The 26,450-nt window shown below is 39.2% G+C and overlaps 2 protein-coding genes across 2 annotated transcripts in view; one reads left to right on the forward strand and one right to left on the reverse strand.

Moving 5' to 3' along the window:
* The window catches only part of bach2a (BTB and CNC homology 1, basic leucine zipper transcription factor 2a), a 66,139-nt gene extending 52,002 nt beyond the window's left edge, over window positions 1-14,137 (forward strand). Inside the window, exons 3-5 of the mRNA XM_076877238.1 lie at window positions 1,184-2,563; window positions 4,708-4,914; window positions 6,510-14,137. Coding sequence (XP_076733353.1) covers window positions 1,184-2,563; window positions 4,708-4,914; window positions 6,510-6,950 — 2,028 coding nt within the window. The 3' untranslated portion in view covers window positions 6,951-14,137. The remainder of the gene's footprint in view (window positions 1-1,183; window positions 2,564-4,707; window positions 4,915-6,509) is intronic.
* Window positions 14,130-18,963, reverse strand: gja10a (gap junction protein alpha 10 a). The gene is made up of 3 exons (XM_076877239.1): window positions 18,764-18,963; window positions 15,720-17,187; window positions 14,130-15,002 (listed from the first exon to the last, which is right to left on the reverse strand). The coding sequence occupies exons 2-3, from the start codon at window positions 17,148-17,150 to the stop codon at window positions 14,964-14,966; spliced, it is 1,470 nt and encodes a 489-aa protein (XP_076733354.1). The 5' UTR covers window positions 17,151-17,187; window positions 18,764-18,963; the 3' UTR covers window positions 14,130-14,963.
* Between the last annotated feature and the right edge of the window lie 7,487 nt (window positions 18,964-26,450).

A 26,450-nucleotide genomic window follows, 5' to 3' on the forward strand; every position in this document is an offset into this window, starting at 1 on the left:
AAAAAATCAACTGTGGGAGCAATCATCAGAAAATGGAAGACATACAAGACCACTGATAATCTCCCTCGATCTGGGGCTCCACGCAAGATCTCATCCCGTGGGGTCAAAATGATCATGAGAACGGTGAGCAAAGATCCCAGAACCACACGGGGGGACCTGGTGAATGACCTGCAGAGAGCTGGGACCAAAGTAACAAAGGTCACCATCAGTAACACACTACAACGGCAGGGAATCAAATCCCGCAGTGCCAGACGTGTTCGCTGCTGAAGCCAGTGCATGTCCAGGCCCGTCTGAAGTTTGCCAGAGAGCACATGGATGATACAGCAGAGGATTGGGAGAATGTCATGTGGTCAGATGAAACCAAAGTAGAACTTTTTGGAATAAACTCAACTCGTCGTGTTTGGAGGAAGAAGAATACTGAGTTGCATCCCAAGAACACCATACCTACTGTGAAGCATGGGGGTGGAAACATCATGCTATGGGGCTGTTTTTCTGCCAAGGGGACAGGACGACTGATCCGTGTTAAGGACAGAATGAATGGGGCCATGTATCGTGAGATTTTGAGCCAAAACCTCCTTCCATCAGTGAGAACTTTGAAGATGAAACCAGGCTGGGTCTTCCAACATGACAATGATCCAAAACACACCGCCCGGGCAACAAAGGAGTGGCTCCGTAAGAAGCATTTGAAAGTCCTGGAGTGGCCTAGCCAGTCTCCAGACCTCAACCCCATAGAAAATCTGTGGCGGGAGTTGAAAGTCCGTGTTGCTCGGCGACAGCCCCAAAACATCACTGCTCTCGAGAAGATCTGCATGGAGGAATGGGCCAAAATACCAGCTACTGTGTGTGCAAACCTGGTAAAGACCTATAGTAAACGTTTGACCTCTGTTATTGCCAACAAAGGTTATGTTACAAAGTATTGAGTTGTATTTTTGTTATTGACCAAATACTTATTTTCCACCCTGATTTACGAATAAATTCTTTACAAATCCTACCATGTGGATTCATGGATTTTTTTTTCACATTCTGTCTCTCACAGTTGAAGTGTACCTCTGGTGCAAATTACTGACCTCTGTCATCATTTTAGGTGGGGGAACTTGCACAATCGGTGGCTGACTAAATACTTTTTTGCCCCACTGTAGATGTTTTTCATTCTTTAATTTGACTCCTCAATTCTGTTCCACAGGTGACAGCCAAAGGTTTCGCTCCACTGCTTCAGTTTGCCTACACCGCCAAGCTGGTTTTAAGTCAGGAAAACATCCATGAAGTAATTGTGTGCGCGGACGTCCTAGGTATCCATAATTTGGAGGACTCTTGCTTCCGGTTCCTTCAAGCCCAGCTTAAGAATGACAGCCAACCTAACCATAATGGCACGGTGGAATACGATGATCATATCACAACAGAGAATCCAATCTTTTCTGAGGAAATATCCTGTTATGATTCTGCAGAAATAAGGCAGCAGGACAGTCATGTTCTTGCTGACCTGCCGCAGTGTCCAAAATATAAGAAATATCAGGATGCAGTTTGTGACAACAAGCACAATGTAGAGAACCATCATATTAGTAATGACATCATTTTGGTTAACCATACCTCAATTAGCCCTCTGAGCTCACACTTCACCGACAGTAGCGCTGTTCCGCAAACACGTCTTACTCCCTCCAGGATCAAAGAAGAACCCTGTTTATTTGAGGAAGAAGGAGATGAAAGGAATGACAGCAACTCAGACTTGTGTACTGAGGAGGTATTGGAGATGGAGTTAGAGGTAGAAGAGGTTCCAGTAGAAGATGTGCAATCTTCCAGCCAAGTATCATACTCTTCCTGTTTGCATTCATACCTCCAGAGAGGTGGTCTCAGCAGCATGCCAAGCACCACCATTCAGCAGCTACTAAGCAACCAACTGTCTCTCAACCATTACAAAGAACTGGTCATACAGAGACCACAAACCAAGAGGGAATCTCTGGATGAAGTTGACCTCAACACTGGCATTGCCAATGTGATACCAGCAGCACTTACTGGTATAAGTAGAAACCTTGAAAATTCGGTGTCTAAGCATGAAGGGAAGCTGGACAGACGCAGTGTCATTTTCTCTTCTGTGCCTATCAAGCAACATATGCTGTCCCATACATATGTTGATGAGGCCATCTCAACCTTGATGCAGGAGGAATCCCTTCCCTCTAGTCAGTCATTCCTTATTACCAGCTGCCCCGTTTCAATGAAAACATCAGTGGACTCTCCTACTACTTCTACATCATGCAACCAGATTTCCAGCCCCCGTGCCTCATACTCTTACCCAGAGGATGCAACCATTGGTAGCTCATCTTCTACTTCGTCCCAGTTTGACTTTTCCTCATCGTCACAGTCAGGCTCAATTTCTGGACTTCCTCACTGCCTGGCTGGGATGGTGGAGCACAGGAATCCCCACAATGAAGTAGTCCTCACTCAAGACTACACAAAGATTAAATCTGAAAAGACATTCAGTGCTAGTGGTGGGAACTCCAGTGATGAATCAGGCTCTTTCTCAGAGGGAGACAGTGAAAGTGGCACCTCTCGAATCTCTGGACCTGAGGTTAGTATGGCTCTTTATTATACTCCATTGGCTAAAATGTCAGTGTGTTGGCATTGAGGTCGTCTGGGAACTGTCTTTCTGGCATGAGAACTGCATAAAAGCAGAACTGTATATATTTGGTTTGCAGCAGAAAAGAAGAGGAATGAAAGTCAGTAGAAGCGAGACAGAATACATGTTGAGAGGGAGGCAGGTGTAAAACTGACGATGTCAAGAGCAGAAGTAGAGATAGTGAAGTTTGATGAATTTAAATACCAAACTGCACAAAAAGGCAAAGAAGAGAGTGCAGGCAGGATGTCCATGGATGTGCTGCCCACATCTCCCATCTGCTGACCCAAGCTCCAGTTATGCAGGTTATGAATATATACAGTACTGAGCAAATGTTGGAGGCCAGTCCGTGACTGATGGGCCGACTGTGTGTTTTTCTAGCCAGTTGTGCTTTTACTACATTGTTAGTGTGTTTGGGATGGTTTCATACTGACAAATGAAGCTTTTGCTAAACAGACTCTTTCCAGATGATATTGCCGTGTGGATCAAAACCTGACCACTGTATAAGACCCATCGGCACTGATGTTCAGTCCAGTTCTTGTATAGTGTGGCATACCTAGGTCGTTGCTCCCTATAGCCTTTACTGAGGAATGGCTTCTCTCCAGCCACCCTTCCACTGAGACCATTTACGAACAGTTTGTGAATCAGCTGAAGGGCCACATGCATCTCTGACGTCCTGTGTTAGGTCTTTTTCAAAGAAAGTGACTTTCAGATAGTATTCATTTGCCGTTTTTGAGCCTGTCACTTCTTCTTTTCTCCTCAGTTCAAACCGTGTCCAGTTTGTCCAGGTTAAACATAGCACCCCATGCCGATATAAAATATAATAGCTCGAATCACCTTGTTGGATCAAAAATTAAATTTTATAGCTGTCAAAATGGGATATCTTTCATATTTTTCCTAAGTTCAACAAAAGAAATGGGTGCAAATGGTATATTTTTGTGACAGGTTGTGAGCAAATAAGTGCCTCTTCCCATTGTCAGCGCAATAAATGATACCATACTTGAATGTTGGCATTGTTGTGCTGAGCATTGCTTGTTTGAAGAGAACAGTTTGTGCTGTTGTAGTGGACTGTTCTGATGCAATGTAAAGCTAAGAGAAAAAAGAAGTGGTCAACATACACATGCTGTCAATGCCTTAGTATTTTAAATCAGATGCATTGAAATTTGTTTATGAGTCTTTTATTTATTCAGTCAATAGATAAAAAAAAATGTCAGTGTGTTTCCATGGAAAGAAGAAGAATACACAGAACTATAACCGTTTTGATAAGGCAGAGTTGCATAGAAAGGTAAGCCGATAGTCTCTGTTCTTTGTGCCTGAGCTGGTGCACAAACAGCAATACTAATACTGACATCTAGTGGATTTTATATCACAGTGCACTCCATCTGACAACATGCAACTGCAGCAATTGATACTTCTTCCATTTCTGAACACATACTAATAACAGTTATGTCTATAATAAGTCTTTCTATGTTGAAGTCTTATATTCACAGTGTAAAAATATTCAAATTTATAGTTAAGTACTTTACTGGGGGCACCACTTAATATAATGATTTATGACCAAGACCCTGAGACAGCTGAACATCTCCACTTGGGACAGCCACTCGGGTGAGAGCCATGACTCCAGAGTTAGAAATGCCATTTCTCATCTCAGTTACATCTTCTCAACAGTGCAGGCTCGTGGTTGTCACTTGGTGACACCAACAAAACCAGATCATCTGCAAAAAGCAGAGAAAAGATCAGAGTGTGTGATCCCACTGAAGTCGTAGATATAGAAAAATTGCAGATATGTATGTTAAATAATTTTCTTGTATAAATACGTGAAGAGTCTGATTTTTTTTTTTTGATTGAGTTCACTTCATCTAATTTTAGGACAGGTTAAAATCTAATGTTTTAGGTCATATTTTTGCAAAATAAAAATAAAAAAGGAAACATTTGAGGGTTCGCAGACTTCCAAACAGCATTTTATATAAACTATATTTGTAAATGTAAATAGAAAATATCTTAAGCATAAAATATAGTTTTCTTAATTTCCATGGCAACAGTCCTGATTCATTTGGTTTAAAATTAAATAGACTGCAATAAAGACCTGGTTTTTGTAGGTGAAGCTGCCTTTTCCTGTGGACCAGATCACCAACTTGCCACGCAATGACTTCCAGATTCTCATCAAGATGCATAAACTGAACTCAGAACAGTTGGAATTCATCCATGACATCCGCAGGCGCAGCAAAAATCGCATTGCTGCCCAGCGCTGTCGCAAGAGGAAGCTAGACTGCATCCAGAACCTGGAGAGCGAGATTCACAAACTGGTATGGTCAACTAATACACATACACACAGGTTTGTGGGTATAAAATGGAAATGTGACACTTCTTAAGCCATATTTTAATATAACATGTTCTCCAGTATCCACATTGAAAAGCTAATGCTCTACAGGTCTGTCCAGTGAGCGTGTTAACAATGTATCTAAGCCATTCACAGATTTAAAAGCAATTAAAAGTATGAACTTTTTACAGGGAATTTGTAAATATGGTGAAAGAAAACAATATGGGTGTGGGTGTAGCTCAGGAGGTACCACAGGTCATCTACTAATTGAAAGGTTGGTTGTTCAATCCCTGGCTGCTCCAGTCTGCATGCCAAATATGGGCAAGATACTAACTAAGTTGCTCTTGAGGTCCATCGGAGTATGTTATATGTTATATAGAGTAATAAATTATTTATTTTTGTATTTTTTATATTTTTTTGCCTCTTTTCTTTTTGTTTTAGGAATTCCGGTGCAATGTATTTTTCTTTTTACATGCATTTTGTAAACCCTTAGTGATCCATAAGCTTGAACTATAATTTAAATCCACAAATGCTGGTACTAACCTCACATTTATTATATTTGGCTTTTTGGAATAACAGACCTAACACAGATGCTGTAGTGACAGAATCTGTGTGAGTGCCTCCACTCACCCTCTCCATTTGTACTTTCCTGTGTGGACTAGCGATTCATGGAGGGTGTGCTCCACTTATGGGGTGATCATGCTACTCAGCTTCACTGGAAAAGTCTACTCCAAAATACTGAAAAGGAGATTATCATCATTATTAATATTTCACTACACTATGTGGTGTTGACCCTGGTCATGGAACTTTGAACTAGCTCTTGTTTCAGGGTGCATGCGAGTTTGCCCAACAAGTCCACCTTTGGTTTGTGGATTCTGTGGGAATTCTGTGGAACTCTGTGGGAGTATGCGATATCCAGCTTGCTGTTACACACCATACACCTGCAGTGACTTCCTGCTTTGCTGGCAAGTAGGCAGACTTGTTTGCAATGGAAGTTGGACTTTTCCAGGGCTCCCCTTTGTCACCAATTCCTCTCAGAATTTTAATGCAAAGCCAAGGGGTGGAAGGCTTCCACCTTAGTGGAATCTTAATTTGAAAAAAAAAAGAAAATTAAATGGCGTCACTACTAAAGACTGCCAGAAGGGAAACCCTCCTTGATTTTTCTCATGTTAAGCAATAGTGGATCATTGTCAGTCCACTTTTGCAGGGGTTTTTCCTGCTGTACGTAAATATCTGTTGGAATATATTGACAGTTGTTACATTGATTCCCAGCTCCAGTGCTATTACGCCTATTAAGAAACTCACTAATATCAATCTTGTAAGCACTTGTCTGTAATGTAACAATATATGATATATAAATTTTACTAGGTCTAAACTTGACGTTGCAACTTTTATTGAAAAGCAAAGAGGCTGCTCGTGTAGACATGAGATTGAGTTAAAAGATTCTTCACAGGCTTATAACTGTAATGATCGGTGTGGGGCCAGATAGGAAGTGGGCTGCAGTTAACCTGATGAAGTGATCAGCAATGAGGGAACAGCAATGTCATGATAACCTGATGATGCTTTGTCTTATGAACCCAGGTACGTGAGAAGGAGAAGCTGCTTAGCGAGCGAAACAGGCTGAAGGTTTGTATGTCCGAGCTGTTGCAGAACCTCTCTTTCCTCTCCCAGCAAGTGTGTAGGGAGGTGCAGGGCAGCCAGCCATCACCCGACTTTGCCAGCATTGATCTCACATCCAACCCCTCATCACCTTCAACTGAGGACGGGTCTGTCCAACCCACGTCACCTGTGACCCAACAAAGTGAGGTTGCTTGTACATCTAATTTGAATGCCAATCAGGAGGGGTTAGAGGATAGGCAGCCCGCAGAGGAGATGTTGCCTTTAAGGCAGGAGGATCCTGAGCTTTCACTAGTGCTTGAATCTACTGACGAAGTATGTAGCCCCACTGTAACAGTGGATTTCTGTCAGGAGATGACTGTGAAATGCACAACAGAAGAACACAACAGACAAGACTGTGCTTAGAGTTTGGGGCTAAATGACACGATCGGTGCATACTTTGATATTTAAAGCATTTGTTTCTTTTCTGTTTTTTTAAATGAATGATACCAGTATTGTCTTTCAATATTGTTCAGCAGGTATTTTTTGGACTGGTATAAAATAAAAGCACTGGCAGCTTTCTCTCTTTCTGTGTTCCATTGGATTCTCTTCTTCTCTCATGCATCATGGGAGGCTAAACTCAGGAATTCTACAGAATGTACAGTAATATGCTTGTTAACATAAACCTGAACTTTACTTTGCAGTCCTGTCTAATCTTGACAGTTACTTATGTGCAAAATGATTTGTGGTAAATGTTTGGATATATTGTAAGTCAGTTTTCAGTTTGAACCACTAAAATGTGGAAAAGTTTAGTTTAGTATTATTATTTCTATTAATGTTATTTATATAAAGTAGCTTTAAGCTGTTTTGAATATGCACCCATTTTACTTCAGTGTGTTGATGCTCCTCCAGTTATTTTACCATGAATTGGAATTTGTTAAAAAAATATTCTAATATCTATATTTTAAGGAATCCCACCTTTACTTATGGCTGGGGCATGACCAAGATGACATAAATCCACACTAAAACCACTAAAGCCATTTTTAGAGATCTTTTTGGTGTTTGGGTTAAACAATGGAGCTATAATTGGACAAGTCTGAATGTTTTTAATTTTAGTGAGAGCTCAGCTAGGCCATGCTGACTTTCCTGGATATTTTTGCATGGGTATCCACACTCTCTTGCAGACCATGGCACCTTAGACAGATAATGAAATTAATGATACAAATATTCCATCTAAATGTTGTAATCAACAATTGGCTAATTGGCCTGAAAAAGAAAAACATACGTATCTCTTAAACTATTGAAGTGAATCTGATTATATAAAACAGTTTAGGCTTGACTCTATAAATTGATGCAGTAACTGTTAAGTGATGCAGGACTTTAAAGTAAAATGTTACCAAAGTTCTGTATTTATAAAATTTCACATTGGGAGAAAAACAAATAAATGAGCTGTCATACGCATTTAGCGTTTCTTATGTCAGACTTGATCTTCACTTTTTTGTGTATTTTTTTTAATCTTCTTCTTCTGTGTTTTTTTTAAATGATTCTACTAAAGAGGCAGAGATACATTACAGAGTCAAAGCACTGTCCAGTACATCTGAGGGGGAAGATGTGGCATTGGTTACATGCTTTGTGACTTTAGCACTAAAATTAAGTATGAAGCCAACTAAGTGGTTTCCAATAGATGGTTTCCATAGGGGTTACTTTATATTTCTCCTGAAGATTTTTAAAATGTTTTCTCACTTGGTCTTTCTAATATGAGTTTAGTATAAAAATCAGAATGCAAAAACTGTAAAATTAAGCTTGGCACATCCTTGTCAAAACTGGTGGTCAAACTGGGTTTGGGGTTTCTAGAGAGACCTGTTTCACTTGATCCTGACAAAAACTAAAATGAAGTATTAATTGCTGGCCCTTCTTTAACAAAGCTTACAAAGAAATTACTGCCTTTGATTTTAAAGCATATAACTCAAAACAGTTACTACTGCATATAAGAATATTTGAATATTGCGAAAAGTTTTTTCCTATAAAAAACATCAACTTCCATATATTCTGTATTCATTACATTCAAAACATTTGAAAATCAGAAGTCATAAAAAATAATGTTGAGCTTGAGTAAAATAGTATAAATAGCATATATCCACTTGGAAACTTGGGAGAGCTTCACAGAGAGTGTACTGAGGCTGGTACTGGTGCATCAAAAGCACCATGCACAGATGTTGCTCCTTTTATAAATTCACCATCTAATTAAAGACAATGTCAGAAGCATCTTACCAGAGCTAAGGTAAAAAGCAAAGGAGCTGGTCTGTTTCTCAGTGGTCCAAAGTCATATTTTCAGATGAAGGCAAATTTTGTAATTCATTTGAAAATCAAGTTCCAGAGGAAGAGTGGAGAGCAACAGAATCCAAGGTGTCCAATGAGAAGTTTCGAAAGTTTGTGATGATTTGAGGTAACACGCCGTCAGCTGGTGTTGGTCATGGTTGTTTCACACAGTCACACCAAAGTCCAACGTGAGTGTAGCTGTCTACCAGGAGACACCTAATGCTTCCATCTGCTGACAAGCTTTATGCAGAATTTCCTTTTATATCCAGATTGGTAGGAAACTCCTACCAAATGGTTTGCTGACCATGTTATTACTGTGCTTGATTGAACTAGTCCCTCACTTCAATATTGCCATAGACACTGTTAAAAAATTATCATCTTATATGGATCATTTCTACAGAGATGTTTTTGTTGTTTGTTTATCTGGATTCTTCTCTTTGGGAATTTGGCCAGGAAAGATTGGTGATTCCAAAGAAGCTCCTCCCAAATGGTTTGCTGACCATGTTATCACTATTACCACTGTGTTTGATTAGCCCCAGAAAATTAGGCTTTAAATTAGGCTAGGCATTTCTCTCAATTGCAACATGCTAACAATGAGAAGTCACTGTTTTTGCTGGATTTTAAACTTTAGTAAATCCCAGTTGTTGACATGTGAAATTATAAAATAATCGAATAATCATTGGCTTTGTCTGAGAGAGGTCATAATGTCTTGGATCATTGGGATACATTAACCATTATAATGGGTTTAAAATTCAGTTATACTGGTACGATCTGTAACCGACAGTTTAAAAGACCAGTACATAGAATCTATTTGTGGAACTGGATAATAGAATTTATAACTTTCCATGCTCAGAAGGAGAAGTGTAAGGAAATCATATTCTGTTATTTCTTTCCTTTTGACCCATGTATTTATTGTATTAGTAATATTTTAGTGTTTGTAGTAATTATGTATTAAATTGCACTCATCTTGCATTGTTCATAAGACAACTGTGCTGAAAAGTATTCAGTGCAGCATGTTCAGTTTCAAATTAACAAATGATTTCAATGTGCTGAAACTCCAAGCAAATAGTGAATTTCTACATACGCATCAGTATCTGTAATACTGCATGGTGGTTCAAAGTTTCAAGCACACTGGCACATATTGATTTAAAGGGATGCCAGATTCATCTGTTGAAATGTCAATGGTGAGGCACGTGGCAGGGGTGAGTGCTGCTGGTGTCTGTGTTGTTGCTGCTACACAGTGAACATTATGATGAAGCATGCCCATGGCATTTTAATGTGGGTTGTGCCACTTTTAGCACAGGAAAGTCTAATATGACACTCATCTTTATTCTCAGATATCAACCCAGGAACTAAAGAGTCAAAACTTCCCTGTGTGATTATGTAAATGTGAAGCTATTAGTGTGGCAAAGATGATAGGATATTTAAATTCAAAAAGTACTCTTAATGGATAGGATGTGAGCTTGACATGCCCGCTTTAACACATGAGAATGACAGGCAATTACATGAGCAGGTCCCTCACTCACTATTGCCACACACACTGTTCTTTATTTGCAAGTCACTTGTACTTTTAAGTTGTAATATTTTAACATAAAGAGGTGTGAGTCAGTTACAATGTAGTATAGTAAATGGTCTTTTAACTGTAGTGATAAAATTAACACAGATAGTTCATTTTAATAGAAATGATGATGTTTTATTTAGATTGGTTAAAAGTTTCAAGACTTTGTGATAAGAGTAGGATTCTAACTGGTGCTGCTAGAGGGTATAGGCTTAACCATCAAAGTAATATTTTATTCACTGGAAATTCCACTGCTCTTATAAAAAACTACACTGTAAGTGTCACAAAACAAGGCAATCAAATTTTGTCATCACCGGGGTCTAGTAGTAGAATTTCCACAAGTTTATTTCAGGCATTTTGTTTCATTATTGATGAACCTTCCATTTCCTCCCCTCTGAAAATATTGAGAGCCAGCAATCAATATATTAAAAACTTATGTAATTAAGAAACATCATTAAACTGGGAAACATTGTTATGAAAATGTGGAATAATCACAGAACATGCATGGTTTGTATAAAAGTGCTGAAATGGAAAAATTACTTGAAATAAATAGATGTTTTGAAAATTAAAAACACTTTGTTTTGAAAATGTGTTGGGTTATCTCACAGTATCATACATCTATCATTGTTTTTATTTGTATTTATCCATAAGATTATGTGCTATAACTTCTTTTCCTTTGTGTGTGTTGGTTTTTTCATATGCCCAATGCTTTCTCAAATGTCCTCCTGGATAAAGGAGATGTACACTTGATCTAATTAATCTGATCCATATTTGTTGATGAGCTTACAACACTGTTTCTCACAGAATATTCACTTTCCCTGTTACAAAACACCTTCAAATTTTAAAGAGGTCAATATAAAATGCTTAATCCAGTTACACCCACCTATTTTATGTCTGGTTTCTAAAAGAAAATGTCTTGTGAGGGGAAAAAACACTAATTGCAAAGATATGTGATAAATATTTGGGGTTTTGATATTTTTTGGGAATGTAGTGTGTGCAATCATAATATCACCTACACTTGCCTTTGAGTCAACATTAAATTTTGTTGTACATTTTGGAATATTTAATCCCTAATTTTAATAAAGGAGTGATATAAAACTGCTGTAAGACTGGAAAACGTCATATCATAGAATTATGTTGCCATATTTTTTTACTCCTGTTCACCACATGCGCTTTGTGCAGTCATGAAGAAACTTCATGCAGTGATTCTGTGCCTTGTTTTGGCTGTAAATTTAACAAGATTTTGGTTTAATTGAAGGTTTCACTTCAGTGAAGTAAAAGGTATCATTTGGTGGTCTGAATTTTAGAAATCCAAATGTCAGGGTACAACATTTGTAGAATGTCTAGTAGTCTTTTTGATAAATATTTTCAGTCATGTAGTGCATGTAATTCCATTTCAAATGTAAATTTAAGCCAGAGACTATCGGGGCAGCATATGTTACTATTAGGGGTGCAACGATACACAAAATTCACGGTTCGGTTCGGTTCGATACTTTGGTGTCATGGTTCGATATTTTTTCGATACAAAAAAAATGTTCATGCCTTTTTAATTTGTCATTTATTAAAATTATAAATATATATTTTAATTCAAAAGTACAGTTTTTAAATTTAACCCTAACCCTTGTGCGTGTTTTTTATTTTGACAGCGAATGCGCACCTGCGGACCACTTATGTGCAGCCCTGGTTATTTAGCTCGTCATATTGCAGCCACAGAAATTCTTTTGTCCATGAAACCATAAAGCTGCACTTTCTTTTTGCCTTATAGTCTGATTTGTCATAACTTCTCCGTTTTGTGGTAAGCTTTTCTTTGGCTGTCACTTCTTCACCCTGACCTGTCTTATTTGGCTCAGCAGAACTAAAATATATATACTGCTACTTTTACACACGGACTCACATAAGCTCAGCGATTCTCTGCGCGATCAACCTCTCACATGTTTAAGCTGCGGGAGATTTCACTTGTCATGTTTGCGTAGTAAGCTAACGATTAATAAGACGATGTCAGAGGAATTGGTGCACAAATTATCATCAGTCACAGATCAGTGCTGTCGCTCTCTATACACAGTTCGCACGATTGCAAAGTGAAAGCAAAAAAACAAGCGCAAATTCAAACGCGATTTCAATATGTCACATATTGACAGTGGCTCACCGATGCCAATGACATAATTACCCAGCTACATTTCTGAAAGAATGCAAAAGCATTGACATATATTTTTCCTTCCTACGATAGGCCGACGGGCAGAGTAGCCCGTCTGAAAAAAATCGCTAGCCCCCGGACGTCGGGCTAGCGATTTTGCGAGCCCTGTATCTGATTGAGGAATCACTCATCTTTGGAAAAGAGAGTTTATTACAGAGAAATGTCTCTTTCCAAAATAAAAGCTATACTATCCGCTTCTTCTGGGCTATATTATCAGCAGCATAAGGAGAATCATGTGCTAACAGCTGTCTAAATGACTCGGCTAAAGTTAGTAGCATGCTTGTTGTTTTTGTCTTTGCACTAGGATGATGTCGGAGTAAATGTGCAGTCATATTCGTTGTGTTCCCACTAGTGCTTTCAGGTTAATCTCGTTGAAATGACCTTAACGCCACAACACGGCAAATCTCCGTTAACGAGCTACCGCCGATCGCCCCGTGCATGGGGCTAGACGGCCAACACGTTAACGAGCTAACTGCGCTAACACACTAGTTCCCACCCATGTAATTGAGCATTGCATGGCACATCCAACATACTGTTTTACTTTAGTCCATGACTCGCTTACCTTCAGGGTCATACGTCACATGAAAACCAAAATAATTCCAAACGCCAGATCTGAATGAGGGGTGGGGGAGGTGCCCTGCGCTCTTCCTTCTGACGATGCTGTCTGTGTTGAGCGCTCAGTGGATCTGCGCTCGACAGTGCAGCCTAGGCGGAGTAGTTGAACGCAGATTCACTGAGCGCTCAACACAGACAGCATCGTTAGAAGGAAAGTTGATAAAATAAATTACAAATGTTGTATTGTTCGATACATATGCGTACCGAACCGAAAGCACTGTATCGAACGGTTCAATATCGATACGAATATCGTTGCACCCCTAGTTACTATGGTAAAATGATATCATTGTACTTGAAACAATAAAATGAAATGCCGCTTTAAATTATTTTATGTAATGTTATATTTTGAAAGATAAATTTGTCAGCATTACCAGGAAATTGAAGACAGTGTTTATTTGGCACACAGCACTGGGTATATGGGAAGAGTTTTCTGACATTCATTAAAGTTTCAGATGCCTCCAGTTTGCAGTGATCTGATATCTGATAGCAGACTAATAGCGTTACCTATTTTATCCAGCCAGTTTACAGAATGAATGAATCTTGGATTGTGAACTTGTTGTTTTAAGAAAACAAAGCTAACAAAAATAAACAGTTGAACACACTTTTAACATGTATCTACCTGCATGCTTCAGCATACCTCTTCATGAGTAAAGACCATAGGACAGACAAGTAGACAGCTTCTGTGGCATTGTTTGTAACTTTTTATAGTATTTGTACATTTTACATTTTCATTTTATCTGCAACATGACTGTTAGAAACAGATTTAGTATTTTTCATTTCTTTTTTATCTTTGAATATTCAAATGACCAGTGTTTAGGTTTTTTTTGTAACTATTGTGCAATGCCATGCCTTGGTTATTTGATATGAGAAAAACATACATTTTGCCTGGGCAATCGTTGTTGAAAAATAAAATAAAAAGCATGGAAATTCCATAGTGGTGTGTGTGTGTTTGTGTGTATTTTGTTTAAATAGTTGTTGAAAAAAGCTTTTTGTGGGGTTGTTTGTTTTGTTTTGCTAATAAATATTTCATTTTAATACAATATAAAGTATAACTCCACATGAAATCACTGCACTGCACTACACACACACACGTCTGCGGTTGCTATTCTCGTGGGGACATCCCATTGACATAATGTTTTCACTTACCCTTACCCCAACCATCAAAGATGAATGCCTAAACCTAACTCTTACCCTAAACCTAATCATAACCCAACTGTAACCCTGACACTAAAACCACATTTTGAGTGTAAAAAATGCCTTCAACCCCGTGGGGACCTGGATTTTGGTCTCCATGAGGGCTGTTGGTTCCCACCAGTACAGTAACTTTCAGATTTTGGTCCGCACCAAGGTAGGAGCAACCAGAACACACTCACACACACATTCTAATGAAGTCTTTGACTTAGAAAAGGTATTTAAGCTTATAAAGTCCATGTTACAGAAACAAACAGATCCTCTTAAGCGCAATGATTAATAATTCTTTTTGTTTTTTGCTTAAAAATTATCAAAAATTTGGCCAACACACTGAAAGATGTCCATTTTCAAAAAATCCTTTTCTATTAATGTGAACATGTAGACATTGTAAGGTGCTTTGGCACTGAGTCTGCTGCCTCATCATGGCTGAGTGGTTTGGGCCACATGTGACTCGAGTGGATCAATGTTGATGGCTGGATCATTGATACAGTTTCTCCCTTGTTTGTGACCTAGCTGGGTTGTGGACAACAGCTCTTACAGCCATGACATTAGCCTTATCTCTTCACTTCTTCATGATTGAGGAGATATCCAGAAACATACTCTGGAAAAGACAAAAAGACAACTCTGACATTTAATGTATTGGCACATTTTCATCACATTCAGAAAAAGCAAAAAGATGAATGACTTATTATATTATTTTTATTATAAAACTTATTTTATTTGTGTCAGGGCTACTATGCAGCTTTGGACCAACCAGTTTAGTTAGACATGGGATCTTAAGGTTAATGCAGTGTTATTTAAAAATCTGTTAAAGCATGTGTGCTTAACATATATGCTTAATTTCTAATCTATTCTAATTACTCTTAATTTCAGAACAATTAAACATTGGCAAACCATGCATGAAATTTGTCTTATAAAATAAAAATACAATATGTTCCAATTTTGAATATTTCATTAGGACTGACATTTTGAGCTTTTCAATTAAAATTATAGTGAAATAATTATTTGCCAACTCTGTAACTCTGATTTGTCCTTAAATTTCTGACAAGAGGTCAAACAAATGAGAAGCCATTTAATGCCTTTATCTCTAATAATTTAGGGGAATTTGGAATTCTAATCATTATTTCCACAGAATACTGAATCGATAGTACTGGGCCTTAGCTAGATTCACAAGTAGAGTATCTACAATTACACATACAGTTCTGTGTGTATATAATTATAGTACTGTACAGTCTAATTTAGACTTTGAATAGCTGAGGTCAACTTTCTGGACAATTGTGTTCTGTTATTTAGGCACATGAGACTGCTGTTTACTTGCCATTGACATTCTTCGGCCTCCGGCTGGTGGCATCATCGGCATGTCTCCCTGCAAGGACCCCAGTTCATCTGACTCTTCTGATGTATGTAAGGAGGGACTTGTGGAGCCAGTCATGGACGACAAGCTCTCAGATGGCGGCCTGATCATAAAGCTAGTCTTCCGAGTGTTGGGGATCAGGAACTCGCTCCCCACTGACTCCCTTCTTTCATTTTCATTAAGATTTGGAATAGCTCTGGGCCTGACGTTGCTACTGGCCAGCAGAGCTTCCAAATGGCTGGGGTGAGGATGGTCTTCCTCATGAATGTCCTTGTGGCTTGTTTGAGTCCCATCTGCAGTGGACATGACAGGGATCCAGGCTTGACTGAGGTCCAGGTTTGTGGGGACCTCTGAACCCTCACTAGTTTGGGGAGCTTGGATTGCACAGCTCAGGGCAGACGTGGGTGGATTCCTTGCTTGGGGATAGATATAGATGGTTTGACTGTGCCCCACATGAGCCAAGCTGTTGTGTCTTGGTGCGTCCTGATTGGCTTTGAGCCCACTGTTGTAATGACTCGGTTTCAGGTCCGCCCCTGGAATCACTTTGAAGGTTTGAGTTAAAGGCCCATCGTGAGGTGATACATTGCTTGTTACACAGAGATGTGGTAGGGATGACTTCCTCTTGGACTTGTAAATCAAACTGTCATCTTCTGTGTACCTCTCTGCATACAACACCTGTTTGATTTTCCTGATACCTAAGTGGGATATTTCTAGAATGTTTAGGAAAAGTGAGACACCAGCGATGGCAATCATGAAGGCCATAAATATCGTCTTCTCTGTGGGCCTAGAGATGTAACAGTCTACGCTGTTGGGGCAAGGCAGTCTCTCACACTTATAGAGAGGCTCCAGCTGGACACCATATAGTATATACTGGCCCAGGATGAAGCAGATCTCCACCACGGAGCGTGTAAGGATATGGATGATGTATGTTCTCAATAGAGAGCCTCTCAGAGGTGCCTTCTTCACCTTCCTCTGCTCTTCCAATCTCCTCAGCTCTCTTTCCACCCGCTTTTGTTCATCCAACGCCAACTCAGCCTCATCAAGCTCCTCCTTTAGCTGGGCCCGTCGTCGGTGACGTTCCTTCTCCAATGAACGAATGCAGTAAAGAGCATGGCCCATGTAGACGAGTGAAGGCGCAGACACAAAAATCACTTGCAAGACCCAGAAGCGAATTAGGGAAATGGGGAAAGCACGATCGTAGCAGACTGCCTTACAGCCTGGTTGGTCAGTATTGCAGACAAACTCTGACTGCTCATCATCCCATACATCCTCAGCAGCTGCTCCCAGAATAAGCATGCGAAAGATGAAGAGTATAGTAAGCCAGATCTTTCCCACAATGGTGGAATGTATATGGACCTCTTCTAGGATGCTGCCCAGCAGGTTCCAGTCACCCATGGTCAGCTTCTCACCATGTCACTGTCACATACTCAAACTGTGGAGATACAGCATGCAAACACAACCCATTATCACACAAAACACAATACATTTTAAGATCCATCCATTCTCTACCACAAATCCAAGTTTACAGTAAATCTATCCACACTAACTACATGTCTTTGGACTGTGGGAGGAAGTTGGAGTACCCGATGCAAACTCCACACAGAAAGACGCAGGCCTGATGGCAGAATTGAACTCAGGACCTTCATGCTGTGAGGAAACAGTGCTAATCACCATGCCGCTGTGCATGTTGGCTAGAACCATGCACAGTTAACTTTTAAATATTGTTCATTGTATCAACAGATTCTACTATTTATGACAATTCTATAGATACCAATGTGATTACTGTATTTTCTGATAATCATTAAAATAGCGCCAAAAATACAAAAAACACAAGAAGACAGAATGGTTGCAAACAAACAATGGCCTGCACACTTTTCTGCACAGATTTTGCCCTGCAGAGCATGCACATCAATGCCCTTATATGCAGGACAACGCACAACCAAGATTCCAGCCTATGAACCCAGCTGATATAATTTTGACCTGTTTGTGTACAAATTCAGCAATAAACTAAAAAGAAACGGTAACAAAACTGCATCAAATGTGGGGTGAAGAGCTAAGAGAAGATACAGTGGGACTTTGCTGTTTTATAACACAGCAGCTTTATAGTTAACGTAAATAAGCATAAAAAAAATAAGGAATGTGAGGAGACCCATGACTAGCTTGCGCAGTTTTCTTCTGGGTGTTCCAGCTTCCTACCACAATCCAAAGATATGTATGTTAGGTCAAATGGGATTCTAAATTGAGCATGGATGAAAGGTAGACAAAAGTTGAATATATGGTTATATATATATGTGTGTGTATGAATATATTGTTTAATGTTGCATGTTGCACTTTAAATGGTTGGTAAGACTTGAAAAGTTCTATATAAATGCAGTCCATTTCCACTAACATTATCATTATCCTCATAGAAATTCACACAAGAGTCTAGGGCTGTTTGAAAGCAAGATGACTTTGAGCCAATGATTTTATTCTTTAAACCATACCTGGTTTGCTTCAAGGCCTGAGAAAAAAAGGGACTGGCAATAGAAATGCATACTATACACTGGATGTTAGTGTCTGTAGATACGCAAACTAAATGCTCTTGTGTTATTATTTACAAAGTCATAAATTCAGTTGGAAAAATGTTCTGTTGCTTTACAATAACCACAACAAAATGCAAAACTTTAAGTACATACAATGAGTGAAAAAATGTTTCCCATTCAATCCAATAATAGGTTTTTTAATTTATGTTATATCATCCCTGTTCTTATAATTATGTAGCCTGAGAAAATCAAATAGGTGACATTTTAAGGTAAATCACAGTATAAAGAATATAGGTCTTACAACACACACAATACATATATTAAACATAAACATTTACTAAAGTTTCTTTCTTTATTTTCCATATGGGAAGACTAATTTGGTCGTTTGAGAAAACTAGCTTACGCGAGTCATTCAGGGCCTCATTGGAGAGGATGACATAACAGATCTTTTCGTTTCAACGCATCAACCATTTCAGAAGCACTTACATGTCACTGGTATGGCTTCCCTCTTGGCCTCTTGATGCACTTCATTGTGTTTATGTTTATCCTGGGAACCAAATGGGTCTGTACGGCTACCCCATTGAGCTATCTAGAGGTTCTTTTGTGCCCATCCAAAACTCCAGTCCACATCCCAGAACTCTCCTCTCTCTTTGGTTCTATATGGCTGTGCGTTTTCTGGCTGCTTGTTTGTTGTGAGTGCTTTCCCGTGTTACATGCAGAGTTCACAGGATGTAAGCATTGATTGCCTCTCGACGGGACATTGCCCCCACCCTACTCCTTTCTCCCACGCCAACAGTTCCAACTCCAAACAGTGCATTCAATATAATTCTTCCATGTGGAGAGAGTTTATGTTTATGTTTATGGCTGGTCTTTCGCACAGGGCCTGCTTCTGGTATACTCAACCTAAAGATAACTGAGCCAGCATGGACATCTTAATGTCAAAGTTAAAAGTTCACTCATCTAATGTAGAGACTGTGGTTTTATGGTTTATGTCCTACCTGCCTCAGTGTAAACAACTTATACTTTAGGAGTTGTCTTATGCATGTGATTAGATACATTACAAACCCTGCTGTGTAAATTCAATCCAACAAAGTGCATACAGGCTTATTGTAAACTCTCACATGAAGGTAATGAAAGAATATTCATGACTTTGGCCAAAAACACACTGACACTCCTATTTTGACAGTGTATTCTATTTCTTCTAAAAATACTTTAACATTTAGCTTAGATGATATTTTAACTATTGAACGATTTCCCACAGATCCAGTCAGTGAGCACATGTTTTTGCATTCATGTCACGATGATATTAAAACACTGATCTCACACTGTCAATGCAGTGTGCAATAGGACTAGTATGTCGTGTTACACATAGTGATTATGAAAAACACAATTACATAGACAATATAAAAATGGGGATGCCCAGCTTCAGTGTCTGAAGTGAAGCAACTGCAGAGGTGCTTTAAATCTCCAACAAGGGCTAAGGTATGTTGTACCAGCTGACTTTTTTGAGTAAATGACTCACATTCTTATTTGGTTTATTATCTTGTGACTGAAGGGTCTCTGCAAAATGGACAGGTACAGTGTCTTTGCAGTCTCCTGACTTGAGCTGCTGCAGAAACATTCTCATATATCGCATATTTGTTTCATGTTGTGATGAATTCTTTAGTCAGTTATGTGGACATTTGAAAAGTTGTAGCAAACAAACATTCTGCAGCTTTTTGAAAACTCCACAGCAAAAAATGAAATTGAAAGGTTTCTATACTTCCCCTGACAATTAACATTTAACTGTCTCTCATACATGTTTGTGCTTACAGATTCCCTCCCATAGAACACAGATCGCAGTAATAGTGCATATTACTAGCTTGATTTTAGAGCCCTACTGCTTGCCTGCATAAAATGACCAGCTTTGCCTGTAGGGCCTTTAATTAGGTTTCCATCACTTTCTGACAGAGTCAATGAAGCATTGATTTGATTTTCCCTTCAGAAGCTACTGCTGTGGCCACTGAGGCCAAATGCTAGATGTCACACCAGGATCACTGTGTTACACAACAAATGCAAGCTTTATGAGGAGCTACACCCAACTGCCTGACTAACATCTGAGCTGCAAGGGTGGGACTTTGTCTAAGCAATGACACTTTGTGTAAAAACACCCACATTTAGGGACATATACTATGACATGAGTACAACATACCCAGTGTGTGTTTCTGTTTTTGCGATGCACTATCAGCAGTCAGGAAAGTGGTCATGAAGCAAGCTATTCAATTCAATTTTATTTATAAAGCACCAACTCACAACAGTTGCCTTAAGGTACTTTATATTGTAGGGTAAAGACCCTACAATACACAGAGAAAACAGAGAAAAGTCAGATGACCCCTATGAACAGGTTTTTGGTGACAGTGGGAAGGAAAAACTCCCTTTTAACAAGAAGAAACCTCCACCAGAACCAGGCTCACAGAGTTGTGGCCATCTGTCATCATTTTTTAATATACACTTTGAAGGATATATCCTGGTCCAAAACAACTACAAGGTTCCTCACAATGTTACTGGAGGCCAAGGTAATGCCATGCAGATTAAGCATCTGGTTAGATACCATATTTCTAAGACTTTTAAGGATTATCTCAATTCAGACGCAGAAAATTAGAGGTCATCCAAGTGTTTCTGACTTTAAGACATTCCTGTGGTGTAAATATATATATATATCTGTTATGTGGCTTCATGGATAAATAAAGATTGGTGTCATCTGCATAGCAGTGAAAATTTATGCTGTGGCTTTTAATGACACTGCCTAAGGGAAGCATGTATAATGCAAACAGAACTGGCCCTAGCACGAAGCCCTGTGGAACTCCAAAATTAACCTCAGTGTGAAGAGGTCTCTCCATTTACATGAACAAATTGGAGTCTGTTAGATAGACAGATAGATTCAAACCAATACAGCACAGTATGTTTAATATCTACAGCGTGCTCTAATTGCTGTAATAAAATAGTCAAAAGTAACAAACGCCAATGAGTCCACTGTCAGAGGCCATAAGAAGATCATTTGTAACCTTCACTAAAGCTGTTTCTGTGCTGTGATGAGCTCTAAAACCTGACTGAAACTCCCGTGTTACGTAGCCTATCAATAGAGATAGAATGATCATATTTTAGATTGAAGCATTAATTAATGGCAGGACTTCTTTGAGCAGTCTTGTAGGAATGGGGTCTAAAAGAGGAAGTAATTACTGAAGGAATCCTTGGCTTCTTATTTCTTTATATAGCATCACAGAGGGCTTTTTTTTAAATAGTGGAACTATTTTTTCCTCTATACTATGTGCAACAATAATGATGATCTTCTAAATTAGTCAGGCGCCATTTCTTTTCAAGGACACCAGTTATCTGTTTTAAGGTGCAAAAAGTCAAATACTTCTGATTTGAGGCTTTCTTTTCAGAGGAGCTATAGTATCCAGTTATTAGGGGTGCAACGATATTCGTATCGATATTGAACCGTTCGATACAGTGCTTTCGGTTCGGTACGCATATGTATCGAACAATACAACATTTGTAATTTATTTTATCAACTTTCCTTCTGATGATGCTGTCTGTGTTGAGCGCTCAGTGAATCTGCGTTCGACTACTCCGCCTAGGCTGCACTGTCGAGCGCAGATCCACTGAGCGCTCAACACAGACAGCATCGTCAGAAGGAAGAGCGCAGGGCACCTCCCCCACCCCTCATTCAGATCTGGCGTTTGGAATTATTTTGGTTTTCATGTGACGTATGACCCTGAAGGTAAGCGAGTCATGGACTAAAGTAAAACAGTATGTTGGATGTGCCATGCAATGCTCAATTACATGGGTGTGAACTAGTGTGTTAGCGCAGTTAGCTCGTTAACGTGTTGGCCGTCTAGCCCCATGCACGGAGTGATCGGCGGTAGCTCGTTAACGGAGATTTGCCGTGTTGTGGCGTTAAGGTCATTTCAACGAGATTAACCTGAAAGCACTAGTGGGAACACAACGAATATGACTGCACATTTACGCCGACATCATCCTGGTGCAAAGACAAATACAACAAGCATGCTACTAACTTTAGCGAGTCATTTAGACAGCTGTTAGCACATGATTCTCTTTATGCTGCTGATAATATAGCCCAGAAGAAGCGGATAGTATAGCTTTTATTTTGGAAAGAGACATTTCTCTGTAATAAACTCTCTTTTCCAAAGATGAGTGATTCCTCAATCAGATACAGGGCTCGCAAAATCGCCTGCCCGACGTCCGGGGGCTAGCGATTTTTTTCAGACGGGCTACCCTGCCCGTCGGGCTATTGTAGGAAGGAAAAATATATGTCAATGCTTTTGCATTCTTTCAGAAATGTAGCTGGGTAATTATGTCATTGGCATCGGTGAGCCACTGTCAATATGTGACATATTGAAATCGCGTTTGAATTTGCGCTTGTTTTTTTGCTTTCACTTTGCAATCGTGCAAACTGTGTATAGAGAGCGACAGCACTGATCTGTGAGTGATGATAATTTGTGCACCAATTCCTCTGACATCGTCTTATTAATCGTTAGCTTACTATGCAAACATGACAAGTGAAATCTCCCGCAGCTTAAACATGTGAGAGGTTGATCGCGCAGAGAATCGCTGAGCTTATGTGAGTCCGTGTGTAAAAGTAGCAGTATATATATTTTAGTTCTGCTGAGCCAAATAAGACAGGTCAGGGTGAAGAAGTGACAGCCAAAGAAAAGCTTACCACAAAATGGAAAAGTTATGACAAATCAGACTATAAGGCAAAAAGAAAGTGCAGCTTTATGGTTTCATGGACAAAAGAATTTCTGTGGCTGCAATATGACGAGCTAAATAACCAGGGCTGCACATAAGTGGTCCGCAGGTGCGCATTCGCTGTCAAAATAAAAAACACGCACAAGGGTTAGGGTTAAATTTAAAAACTGTACTTTTGAGTTAAAATATATATTTATAATTTTAATAAATGACAAATTAATAAGGCATGAACATTTTTTTTGTATCGAAAAAATATCGAACCGTGACACCAAAGTATCGAACCGAACCGAACCGTGAATTTTGTGTATCGTTGCACCCCTACCAGTTAGTATAGTATCCTGTCATTTCTTTTAGTTCATGAAGTTCCTTCAATCTAGGACAATAGTTCAAACTAAATGACACCTGACACATCCATGCTGAAGCACGAAGTGGCTCTAACTGTAAGGGGTGACCTCAGCAGACAATGAATGAAATAACTGTACTCGTAGTTCTCATTAAGGCTTGTTTCCACAATCTGTGATCATGTTATTGGTTGGGTGTTTTTTAAAGTTCAGCTATAGTTGCAGCTATAGTTTGTCCAGTTACTGTAACTAAAGCTTAGAAATGACCCAAACCTTTAGAAATAAAACAAATATTCTAGGAAGACAGATATCACCTCAAAAGCAAATTCTGAAGTATAAATGCTAAAATGATCACTTCAGACCAATCCTACTGCTTTCTGGCCTGATCTGATCCCATCTGTTAGGGCACTCATCTCCACTGCGTGCAGATTGTTTCTCTCCTGGCTGAATGTTGGCTCAGCGGGACAATTGATGAAAAACTCGAGGGTAATGGTTGCGTTGGCTTGTGTCACTGCACAGCATCAGGCACTCGTCAGCTCATCAGTCTTTCTTGGGTTGTCTGACAAAGCTAGTCTAAATGTGCTTTAGGTAAAAAATGTAGAAAATGTAAACACATTAAGATGTGGGTAGATCTGAAAAAAGACTGCAACCAAGGGTAGTCCCCCGAACGTGGAAGAAAAGACCTATGCCCAAATCTCACTTCACAACATGGATTTCTACATCCTCAAAACATGGCCCAAAAGGCGTGCAGGAGTCTTCGTGTCATTAGAAACTGTTTGCCCCATTCTTGATGGCTTCGTTTTTTTGCACATTTGTAACACCTATGTTTCAGATCAGATCATCTGCTCAAGCCACGCACCCAGTTTGGGGGTCACTGCCCCGAGTGCTTAGATTAATTCTTTTCTTAGTTAATTCTTCCTTTAATATGCTAAATTAGCTTGGGAGAGTTTTTTACTGATGTCTTTGTAAATATAGATCATGGAGATCAGGAGTTATAAGATGATCCGATCTCCACATGAGAGGTGGCTGGAACAAGTGGGGCTCGATTAGGGCTGGTGTAAAAGGACCAAGAGGATGTCAGTAGCAGCATGTCCTCTTTCACTACATCAATGAATCTTTAATATCATCCTTCTCTTTTCCTCCTGCCTGGCAGCTCCATATTAAATATCCTTTGTCCAATATATCCACTATCCCTCCTCTGCAGTTATCTAAACCATCTCAGTCTTGCTTCTCTAATTTTATCCCAAAAAAAACACACAACCTGAATTCTTCCTCTTCAATAATCCTGTCTAACCTTGTCCATCCTAGTCACTCCCAGTGATGATCTTCAAAGCACAATAACTCACTGCTGCAAGAAATGTGCAGGTTTATTTTGAAATCAAGTTACTATTGCTTATACAGTGTAATACCTTGAAATTGTTCTTTAGGATAAATCAGAGAGTCAAGTCTCTCTGATTTATTGCTGTATGTTTCAAAGGAGCCGTTTTAACAACTGACCTTTGGAGTAACCATATCAGGGTCTAAAGGAAAAAGGCAAGAAAGGACTTATTTTTCAATAAAAAAAAGAAACAGTTTTTGTTATGTTGCCCATGTTTCTCTCTCTCTCTCCTTCAGGGATGTCAGGCATGACTCTTTGGGCCTTAAACCAATTGTGTAAAATTGCAGAAAAAGTTTCAGTAGCTTATTGTCCAGACAGGCTTGTAATTAGCAGTGAAAGCTGCTTATTAATTAGAAAACAGAACATTTTTGTTAATTCACAGCAACTTTTTTTTTACCAAATAAATGTATGTCCTCCTTTACATTTTCCATAACCATGCAGTGGGACTGGAGTGGATAGGAGTCTTTGCCGGGGCAATTCTAGCCCCTAAGCCTCATGTTTGGTACCCCTGCTATGGTTCATGTAAAAAAAAAAGAAGACAAATGTGACACATATAGTACTCTTGCTTCCCTCTCTTCGCAAGCACCTGTACTTAGCATGCAAGCCAAGAACCCAGAGTGATGATAAAGCTGAATGAATGCTGGCCCTAGCCCAGCACTGTGATAACGTGAGCCATCATTTGCGGTGAAGCCAGTCACTGCTTAACTTCAACAGGTAACAAACTGATGAACAGTCAGGCTGCAGCCTCTGTTTCTACCTGTTCAATGCTTTTACAGTAGAATCACTTTAAAGTCTCTTTGTGCTGGTTTGATCATCTTTGCTTTGTGTTCATATCTAAATACTAAGGGAAATATATGTGTGACCAACTGTCTGCCATCTATAATCCAGTTTTGAGATCCACCCCCAGACGCCTTAATGCCCACTCACATCCTGGGCCATTTGACCTCAGTAAATCACATGACAGGTTGGAGCTAGGTTTCACAATGAATTCACCTGAAACCTTGGCTGATTGTGACCCACACCCATTTTCACCCCTTGGCTCGTGTGATTATATATATTTAATCTCTGTAATGTTCTTGATATTTATATTGATCTATTTGTATATATTAGAGCTATTTCTTATATTTTTAAGTGTAATATATTATATTATTTAATTTAGTTTAGTCGCTTGTTGAGATTTGGCACTATATTTGCATTGGTGGTGCTCTCATTTGGTGCTGGCTCTCACTCTGATATTGTATCACTTCCTGTTCCTGTTACAATATGCATTGGTGTTTAGTGTAGCTTAATCTGTGTATCTCAGGTAATAATAAACCTTTAAATCATATACTGAGACACATGGCATAGAAACTGATTCCCTGTGACCCCTCTTTGGGCAACTTATTTCTTCATAACATTCATATTTATAATAATGGATTCTACAGCAGAGGGGAACACATTTTATTATAGCAGCTGTATTTTGAAGTTTATGTCTAAGTTGTTCAGTGCCATGGGCCCAACACAGTTCAGAACAGTTACCTAAACTCTACTATTTCTTGACAGTGCATTTATTACTTCTAGGCAGGACTACTGAAATAAATTGTTATTAGGTTATCCTAAAAACTCGCTGAAACCCCTTTGGTTGTATCAGCAATGGTACTGACGTGGACTAGAGAGAAAGACATTCTCTTCATTGGCTCTTTCAAGAATCAAATTTAATATC

This window comes from Maylandia zebra, linkage group LG19, assembly GCF_041146795.1.
Source record: "Maylandia zebra isolate NMK-2024a linkage group LG19, Mzebra_GT3a, whole genome shotgun sequence".
NCBI lineage: Eukaryota > Metazoa > Chordata > Actinopteri > Cichliformes > Cichlidae > Maylandia > Maylandia zebra.

Bases quoted from the DNA above. Each gene is read 5' to 3' on its own strand.
- gja10a (XM_076877239.1), bottom strand. From the start codon at position 17,150: ATGGGTGACTGGAACCTGCTGGGCAGCATCCTAGAAGAGGTCCATATA. The intron at 15,003-15,719 runs GCAAGTAAACAG...TGTCTTTTCCAG, and splicing joins GAGGCCGAAGAATGTCAATG to AGTATGTTTCTGGATATCTC.